Source organism: Aythya fuligula, chromosome 1, assembly GCF_009819795.1.
Source record: "Aythya fuligula isolate bAytFul2 chromosome 1, bAytFul2.pri, whole genome shotgun sequence".
Lineage (NCBI taxonomy): Eukaryota > Metazoa > Chordata > Aves > Anseriformes > Anatidae > Aythya > Aythya fuligula.
Genome location: NC_045559.1, coordinates 139,273,282 through 139,282,885, shown reverse-complemented (window position 1 = coordinate 139,282,885; position 9,604 = coordinate 139,273,282). Strand labels below are relative to the sequence as shown.

At 46.3% G+C, this 9,604-nt stretch overlaps 1 protein-coding gene across 1 annotated transcript; it reads left to right on the top strand.

Moving 5' to 3' along the window:
• The first annotated feature begins 6,257 nt into the window (after positions 1-6,257).
• LOC116486847 (lysozyme g-like) lies at positions 6,258-8,924 on the top strand. The gene is made up of 5 exons (XM_032183348.1): positions 6,258-6,300; positions 6,917-7,006; positions 7,358-7,554; positions 7,819-7,957; positions 8,794-8,924. Exons 1-5 carry the CDS (start codon positions 6,258-6,260, stop codon positions 8,922-8,924), a joined length of 600 nt encoding a protein of 199 aa, XP_032039239.1.
• The last annotated feature ends 680 nt before the right edge of the window (positions 8,925-9,604 follow it).

Genomic DNA, 9,604 nt, shown 5'->3' with positions numbered 1-9,604 from the left:
TCAAATCGATGCAAAAATAACCTGGCTTCTGGACTCATTGCATACTCGATAGCTGTACTCTGCTTTTCTTGAAGGGATCTTCTGTCAGTACGGGTTGATCCGTCTTTTTAGAGCTAGAGGGTCAGGGATACGCTCCCGAATTTAAAAGCCTCTGGGAATCAGAATTGGAGCATATTTGATGTTATTGGGTGTTGCTCTTGATCCCTCTTTTAAAGGGTAAATAGATAAACAGGTAAAATTGTTGCTCTGAAGGTCTAGCCTGCTCTTTGTTCTTGGGGAGCCAACAGTATTCAGTCTCACAAATACGACGGAGGTGCTTTTGGATGTTCCAGTCTCCCAGACGCTCCTTTTTATCCATCCCCCGGAAAGTCCCGTGCTGTATCAGATGTGTGAAAGGGGACGCACGCTCATACCCTTTCCATCCATTTAAGCTAACACAGCAAACTGGCTGAAGCAGTACAAAACCATCGCAAAATAAAAAGCTCAAATTTGGTGAGTTAATTTCAAGTGCACATAATGCTGGCAGATACTTGATGCTTTTTGTTAAGAAATCTTGCGTTTAGAGGCCCCGTGCAATGCGTGCTCTAAGGCTATGATTTTCCGACTACCTGTTACAACCGGGGGTTGAGCTACCTGAAATAAAGCGCCTCTGCTGCAGGAGCCACGTAACTGTGTCAGCTCAGCAGTGAGCCCGTCTCCTTGCGCTTTGCGTTTCTTGAGCACAGCCTGTTCAAACATCATCTGCCCCACGGTACGATTTCAACATCAGACTCCTTTTAAATATGTTTGGACCTAATTAACTTATCTTCTGCACAAATCACGCAATCTTCAGTAAACTTTGGCTTTTCCCGGGATGACATTGTATGAAAGCCAGGTGAGTACAGCATATAAAAACAAATTAATTCCTGTCCTGTCCTTCCTCCTCGCTAATTATTTCATCTTGTAAGTGTGCTGCCCTAGAAAAAAATGTCAGAAAGTGCTTCCTGTTTGGTTTCCAAAGTGTTGACAGACCTCGGTGCTTTGTATCATGAATTCCAGGCACACAGAAAAGCTCGTAATAGTTATCATGATTAATGGGTGAAGTTAATTATTCAGAGATGTTACTTTGCCATCCCTGTGAGTCACTAATGTACTATCCTCATTTTATACGTGGGAGACTGAAACAAGATTAGCTTTGCTGGAGGAGGACCTGGGCACACCAAGAACTAGGTGCTCCACTACCTCACCTCAGCCGCTTCCTGAAATCCATATTTTGGGAGTAGGTTTGTCAGTTTTTTCTCAGATGCACCTGGTCCTGGTGAGGAGTGTAAGTGCTTTACCCAAAAGGGAGTTCAGTGGGGGTTTCTTTCTTCATGAGGGTATCTTCCAACCAAAATTGGTCTTGCTACTGCCGTGGCTGGTGTAAACAGAGTAGGCTCCACAGCCTATTTTTGTGAGTAAATGCATGAGTGCAGACTGCAGACTCCCATCCACACAGGGATTTTGATGTCGGGACACAAAGAACAGAGCACAGACCTTAGGAGGTAAGGACCACGCTGCTCTGGCTGGGCCACTTGAGGCTTGCACAGGAGCAAAAGTGCATCTCAGCGGCGTACCTGGAGCACAGCTTTGGAGCATGACAGATGCTTCATGAGCTCACACCCTCTCATGGCTTGAACTCTAAATGACTTCTTTTGGGTGATATTTCTGTGTCTAAGTTGGGATATGAACCGAAGACTCCTAAGATCCAGTCCAGTGAGCAATTTTCTAGGTCGTCTTCCCTGTGATAAAATTCAAAGTCTCGTTATAGAGAACAGGAAAAAAAAAAAAAGAAAAAATAAAATAAAATCACCTTTTTTTTTTTTCTTTTCATAAATACTTCTGGTCTTAGTTTTCTTACACGATGGCTGGAGAAAGGCTTTGTGCAGAGTGGGATGTTTCAATGCCAACCCGTGTTCTTCAGTACAGCAAGATAAGGGAGGAGCCCGGCCCTCAGCAGCTGTTCAGCTCAGAGCAGAGTGAAAACCAAGAGCCTCATGCCTCACAAACGTGAAGCCTGTCTCACTTCACTTTTGCTGTTGTTACTCAAAGGTATATTAGATGCAGAAAAGAAACTCTATTATTAACTTGTCTGTGTCTCTTTAAACACTGGGAGAGACAGCTCTAGAGGATTTGCCTGAGACGAAAGGCGTGGGTCTAAAACAAGCCCGTGAGGGGAGGCCACAGATGCATCTTTAACTGGCCAGCTAGTGCGAGGCATCCAACGTGCGTCAGTGGGCATGGGCAGGTTCCCCATAAAGTAGTCGTAAGGCCTGTGAATACCTGGTGTTACCTGTAATTACATCCCAGACAAAAGGGATAGCCTGAGAAACGCATCTGCCAGGAGATGTTAGGAAACCAGAGTTGAAACGCACAAAAAGAGGCGGTAATTAGGATGGATGTTGTTCCAGGTGCTTTTTTTTTTATCTCACCATCCCACCAAACATGACGATACAGCCCTCAGCCTGGCAGAGAACGATATGCAATACGTAATGCTGTTCAAAATGATACTGCGTTTTGATTACACCTCGATTAAATGGGGAAAAAATAGAATTGGTAGCTCACGTGCTCTCTCCTATTGGTCAGAGGCAGATTTTATCTGGTGCTTGACATCATTTTCCAAATGAAATCTAGCACAAACATGAAAAATCCTGGTGGCAGGTGCGGCTCGCTCTCATTAAATGGTTCACCTGGATCTGCTGCTGTGGGTTTACACGGAGCAGACCAGAAATCTTGTTGTCTGACACCCTGCAGGTCCCTTCGCATGGCGGTGCCCTGGCTGGCTCAGAGCCCTGCCCCATTCAGCTACGTGAGCATGACCTTGTTTCCACAAAGGCTGCTTGCTCTCTGCATTCAGTCGAAGGGATGGCAGTCGGCAAATTTTGTGTAGATAGGGAAGTGTTTAGCACCAAAAAAAATCTCATTCATAATGCTGCTGAGAAAATGCCCCCTTATTTGGCCTCATGCTGGAATTGTGTGACTACAAGGAGTCTGCCACAGGGATCTGACAGCATACAGCAGCACAGATAAAAATAATTGTATTTTTAAAATAGCATCCACAATTCAAGAAGTAAATAAACAACAATGCAACGCAGAACGGGCATTAAGAATTCATGTGACAGTACTGGGAATTGTACAGAAAATCTTTCTGTGGGCAATAAATGAGAGAGAACATACATAACAAAGAGAATCAGTATTTAAACTGAAAACTCTCTTAAGGACCATTAATGAACGACAGACCCATTAGGAAAGAAATCTTACCTACAATCAGAGGCTACTTTCAAAAAAAAAAAAGTCCAAAGTCATCAACTTGATTGCAGGTTCAGTGACAGAGGAGACACTAATATGATACCATCTTTCTAAAAGGTTCTTGGGTGTCAACACCCAAATATTTCCATCTACTTGAGAGAATACATCTCTTTCCAATACAGATCACCTTGTTCTATAGGAGGCAAATGAGTGTGTCTACTGATTTTGTAGCCATCAAGCTGTGCACTCTGGCCTCTTCCCAGTTTGTTTCTTCTGTCTTTCCTCTCTTCCAGCATTTCTTAGGTCGCTGTTTGCTTTGGAAATCTTTGCAGCCACATTGTACATGTGATGGCTCTATTTTCTACCTGTTATTTCCAAAGATACCACATAGATTAGTACCTTATGTCAAATGTTACCTTGAATTATTTAAAATCTTATACTGTAGTAAAAGAATTAAGATTTCTTCTAGTCCAAGACACCATAACAAGACATCAGGTTTGCAGATGAAGAATGAATGCCTAGCCATTTTGTGGTCTTTGGAAGGATTTCTATTATTTCAATGTTTTTGCCCAAATAAATAGTGACTTCAGACTTGTCTGAACTAACAACCCAACCCTTGTGTAACAACAGGGCCAGATTCTCCAGTGGAGCTTCCCTCCTTCTTACTAATGCGAGATCTAAGTCCTTGATAGCTGTATTCAGGGATCTTAAGGTGGCAAGGCCCACTTGATCATCACCCGTGCTTTAACAACTAATAACCCTCGCTTGTTTTGAACTTAAAAATGTGTATCTGTCCGGAATAGGGCTTCGTACTCAGCAGGTATAAAGCACAAAGGAGAGGGGGAAAAAGGGGGAATACATTGATTTGTCATTTATTAAATAACTAAAAGAAAGCTATTCGAAGGAAATCTTACTTTTCTAGCCTCCACCCATGCTAGGCAGAGTCCGGTGAAGAGAAAAACGTGGGGAGGGAGACAGGCTTAGAGGCCACTGGCCTCCCAGACAATCTTTCAGTCCCCTAATTTGTTTTAGTAACTTACACATACAAAAAGTGTCTCAGCCACATGGTGCAAGTCTGTCCCAAACCCTCTGTGAGCCCCCACTGACTTCAGCTGCTGCATCCCTTTTTGGAAATCATGTGAAAGTTTGATACTCAACTAAAAGCTTGCCAATCTAAACTCCTTGGGGAGACGAGACAAAAACCCTTCCAGAAATGTGCCCAGACTGATCTGGGATGTAAAGGAAGGAGAGCACCAGGCAGGGATCTGAATTTTGCCTGGCCTCTGCCACTGATTCACTGCAATGCTTTCTGTAAGTCATTTATGGAGCATCAGTGTAGTCATTGATGGAGGAAAAACAATATTTATTTCCTTTCACAGAATTGTCCTGAGTCTTACTAACCACTGCTTGTGCAAATCTTCGGATGAAAGAAAACATAAGAGTTCAAAGCTCTTATTATATATTACCTGTTACACTTTATAACAAATGTCATCACACTAAACAGGAATTAACATTCCAAAACCCAGAGGGTGGGTACCTTTTCATACCCATATATATAAAAGTCATCAAGTGACCTGCCTCAGAGGAAGGCTGATTGAAGACAGGTGAGTCTGAATCCACTCGGAGAATATCTGCGTGGATGCAGAAGCCTTGATTTTGGCTTTGATTTAGCATGCTGTTAATTTTGTAATTGTTTCCCTGTTTCTACTTAAGGCTTGGGGTGATTTTTGTGATGGGTCTAAAAAAATGTCTGATGCCTTAAAACCTTATAATGTGACAATTTTCTGTTTATAGAAACAGCTACAAACTGCAGCATTAGGTATGGATTTGCCAGTGAATTAAGAGGTATTGGGTCAGGCTGCAGGGATCCAGGCTTGCAAATACTCAGTGTTAGGACTCAAAGTGAGCTGCTGAGCACATACCCAGCTCTGGCAGTGGGCATTTGCTGGACTGAATGATCTCTCTCAGGGCAAGGGAGTCTTTCTGATGACGTTGGTGGCCTATTTGAGTCTGGGCATCCATGCAGTCTGCTTTACAGTGGAAATACCTATTAGACTGGAGAAAAGGTCAGGCATCACTAAAATCAATAAGGCATTTTCAGGTGTTAATAGCATTGCAGGATGACTGCCTGCAAGGCTCCTGGCATTGTTTTGTACTTGAAATATTCGTGGGGGCGGAAAAAAAAAAAAAAAAAAAAAAAGGCATTTGTAAGCTCTAAAACCTGCTTAGTTAAATGCCCTCACCAGCAAGGCAAGCACAATCAATGTTTTTTGATTTTTTTTTTTCCCAGCCGATAGCTATTATCTGATGATATTTTTGGAATTTTATTAATAAACACAAGAGGCATTCATTACTAAAGTGATTATCTGCTGTTGTCACACACAGGAATTAATGCAGAAATATTATTTTAACAGCAAAACCTTGAAACTGCTCTGCATGCTCTCAGCAGCAAAATGAGGGCTGTATTGCTTGATTTTTGGCAACATGCTTTTCCCAAAGGCTATCCAAAGCCATGTTGCCTTTTGAACAGAGAGATCTATGCACTCTGTAGTACACTGGATGTCAAACACCTGTAGATTTAAAGCAAATGTACTGAGCGTCCTCATTGTCAAGAGATGCTGTGGGTGTTCAAGAGGGGCCATGAGAGCAAGCAATGGGCTAAAAAAGTCCCTGCTGGCCCTGGTTTGGTGCTTCCTTCTTAATGTGATGGTGACAGCAAGGTGGCATATGAGATGGAGGAGCCGTCCCTCCAAAAACTCCCAGATATTTAGGAAATAAGAAGCAGACAGGGCTCCATCACCCGCTTGTCCTGCCACCACCATCCCCTGAAGCCAGCAGCTGCCAGGAGAGCCCAGGGCTGGGGAGGAGCAGAGGGAGCTCTCGGCATGGACACTTTTTTCAGGGCTGTTGAATTTCACCATCAACTTCTTCACGTTTTGCAACCTTCTGTGTTTTCAGGTGTCCTGGGGCAGCGGAGGAGAGCCATCACCATGGTCCCCGCGCTGCTCTTGCTGGGCCTTTCGGCCCTGATCGGTGAGCCTGGGGGCGAGTTTGGTTTGCTGGGGAAAGCACCCTACCCTCAACTGCTTGCAGAGTCACAGACATACCCAGCTAGCCTTGTCTGACCTCTCTGCCTACTCAGAAAGGTCTCCCAAATGTCACAGGCTGTTTGACGGAGCCTATTCATTCCTCAGTTATTGAGGAAATTGGGGTAATTTGCCCAGACTGAGGCACATGCTCTCCTCAGCTAATTCCCCGTGAGGTTGTGGGGACACCCGGGAGATGTTCCCAGCCATCATCTGAGGGGTGCTGGGCGTCAGGGGGCATTAAACCGAAAGAGCCCTCTGAGATAAATGTGGAGCCTGTGGCTCCTTCCCCCACACCGGCTTTTACACTTAGCAGGGCGGACACCTATTTGTGTAAATCATCATCAGTTTCATTTGCTTCAACCTATTCAGCTAGGAAAGAACAAATTCCTGCCCTCTGTCACCGGTAATGTCACTGACAGGGAGCAGTGGCCATGATACACGCTTTGGTTATGGGCCTGGATGAATGAATGCCTCGTGCTTGCCTTGCATTCACCTGCAGCAAGCTGTGCGACACTGCTCCAAGATCTCATGTTTCCAAACACCTCCGTCTCATTTTCCAGCTCCGTCTGCGAGTTACAGTTGCTATGGCGATATAAATGCTCTTCAAGCCCCCACGATTTCCTGCACAGCCGTGAGAGCCCCGGACTGCGGTAGGTATCACACACCGCTTGATCTCTCGGCCTACCTGTACCTGGCGGAGGGATGCTGCGCCTGCCTGGTGTTAAATTTGTGCACCAAATGAAACGTGGTGCAGCTATTCGATTAGCCAAGAGGGAGAAAAGCCCCCCCAAAAAGCCCCCAGCCCCAAAAACTAGACTTGGTGGGAAGTGGGAGGGAAAACTCCACAGGCAGGATCCTCAGCCTGTAAGTAGAGGGAGCTGCAGCAAACCCCATTTCACCCCACACACCCATTCACCAGCTGTAGCATCAGCATCAGCACCCTCCCCAAACCCCGTTTTTGTAAGGGCAGGTGGGTCAGGCTGCCTCTCCCCCGGCTGCAGGCATTTCTGCTCTGAGGAGGACGGCAGATGCGGACATCATTCGCCTGAGGAAATATGAGATCCCCATTAAGAGAGTCGCCAGGAACCTGTGCTTGGACCCGGCGCTCATCGCCGCCATCATCTCGCAGGAGAGCCGTGCTGGCCTGCTGCTGGACAACGGCTGGGACCAGGGCCGGCAGAGGTTCGGCCTGATGCAGGTACGGCCACAAGACAAGAGAGAGGAGAGCCCACAGGTGGCAGCATGGCAAGGGTCTGCCTCTCTCGGGGCTTCACCTTGGCCAGTGAGCCTCCCGTGTTCAACACTGGGACACACTCCCTTTGCAGACTGCGTTTTATCACCTCAGTTTTATCACAAGTTGGGTCGCTTCTATGAATTGTGGACTGGGAATGTTAAAACAGGGTGAAGCTACAGCGGTGGTTGTGTTCAAAGGGAAAACAATCTTCTTGCTTGACTTTTCCAGATCGACAGGCGCTACCACCAGCCTTACGGGACGTGGGACAGTGAGGAGCACATCAACCAGTGTTCGACCATGCTGGTGCTTGGGATCAATGAAATGCGGGCGAGGCACCCTACCTGGACCTGGGACCAGCAGCTGAGAGGTACGGTGTGCCCCATGCAGCAGTGGGGACATGCTGGGGGTTACGTGTGGAAACAAAGAGGGGACATTGCATTACTGGCACCATCAGGACGTTAACAGCTGAGATTCTCGCTTCTACATCTCTCTTCTACATCTCTCTTCTACTTTTCACCATCAGCACTTTGACTTGTGATTTGTGAGGCACTTTCACCCAGGTGTAGGTTCAGTGTGATATCCTACACATTCTTCCCTTGGGTTCCTCTTTCATTCCCACACTGCCCTTTTTATTTATTTATTTTTAAATATGAATATTTCAATAAGCTTTCTAATATTCTAATAACAGTTAGTCAACACCAGATGATCACTTTCTGTTTGTATGAGGCAAAGGCCTCTGAATGATGGGAGTGCTGTGCATCTGTTGGTGTCACTTTTAAAGGGAAAAGATCATCAAGCTGGCAGATTTTATAGCATCTTAGCAACCCTTATTTATTTTTTTTTTTAAAGTACATTGGGTCAAGGAAGCTTGGGATCCAGGTTTGTTCATCACCCATGTTATCTGCATGCTGTTTTATTCCCTCTTTGCTATTTCTTGCTCTCCCATCCTTTTAGACTGCAGCCTTTTGTGGGACCAGCATGCTGTTCCTACCCACATTTGGAGAGAATCAGGGGCTTCTTAACCTTACAAATAAGCATTTTGCGAAATGAATCACTTTTCAGTAAAAACACACAATTAGCAACTTCCCAAGCTGTTGTATACGTCTGATGAGATGCATTGCCCTTTATACTAGGAACTTTTACTTTTTAAATCTGTATTTCTCATTTATAGGCCCATGATAACTCTTTTTTAACTCTTCCCAGGGGGAATCTGCGCCTACCGCGCAAGAATCGACAACATCCAGATCTATGACGAAGACCCCTGTGGCAGAGACAACTCCTACGTCAACAGCGTGATCGGGCGGGCCCAGTACTTCAAGAGGCATGGGTTCTAGCTCAGCAACCATCCCCACCACAGACCCTCTCCTCCACGTAGTCTAGCCCAGTAGTGATGGTAGTACCCAGAGCAGTTCCTCCAGGGCTCCTGGCAGGAGCAGTGCTGGTGGCACCGGCACGTTGCTTGCTCCAGCACACCCCAGTTGCCCATGGGCAAGCTCAGTGCTGCCTTCCAGGGGACTGACAGGGGCAACCTGCCACGAGCTCAGGGCCTTTAGAAGGCAGCTGAGGACATCCCCACTGGGTGAGGAAGCTCCTTGCATTAGGGGCTGAACCTGGGGCTGTTTGTGCATCCCTCCAGCAAGCAGCTCTCCCTCAGCATGGGCTGTGCTGTTGCCGTCTCCTCTCTATGTCCACCTCCTTCCTTCTCCCTGGCCAACGGGAGGGAGAAGCCCCCAAGCTAAGATCTTCCTCCCCCTTGATGGTGCTGGCTGCTTGGCAATGAAGAGGCTCCTCTCTGAGTCTATCATCTCTGCACACTTCTGTTAGCTGCTTATCCCTGGGGCCAGCCTTGTGGGGGAAACCACCAAGCCTTCTCCTGGTGCTCCCGTGAGCCCAGGAGCCCCTTAAGGGCTGGTGACCCCTACAGGGAGAAAAACAGCCTTGCACGGGGGAAATCCTCTAAATGGGAAACACTACAAGTGCTGTAGTGGGCACACAAATCACCTTTCTGTTACAG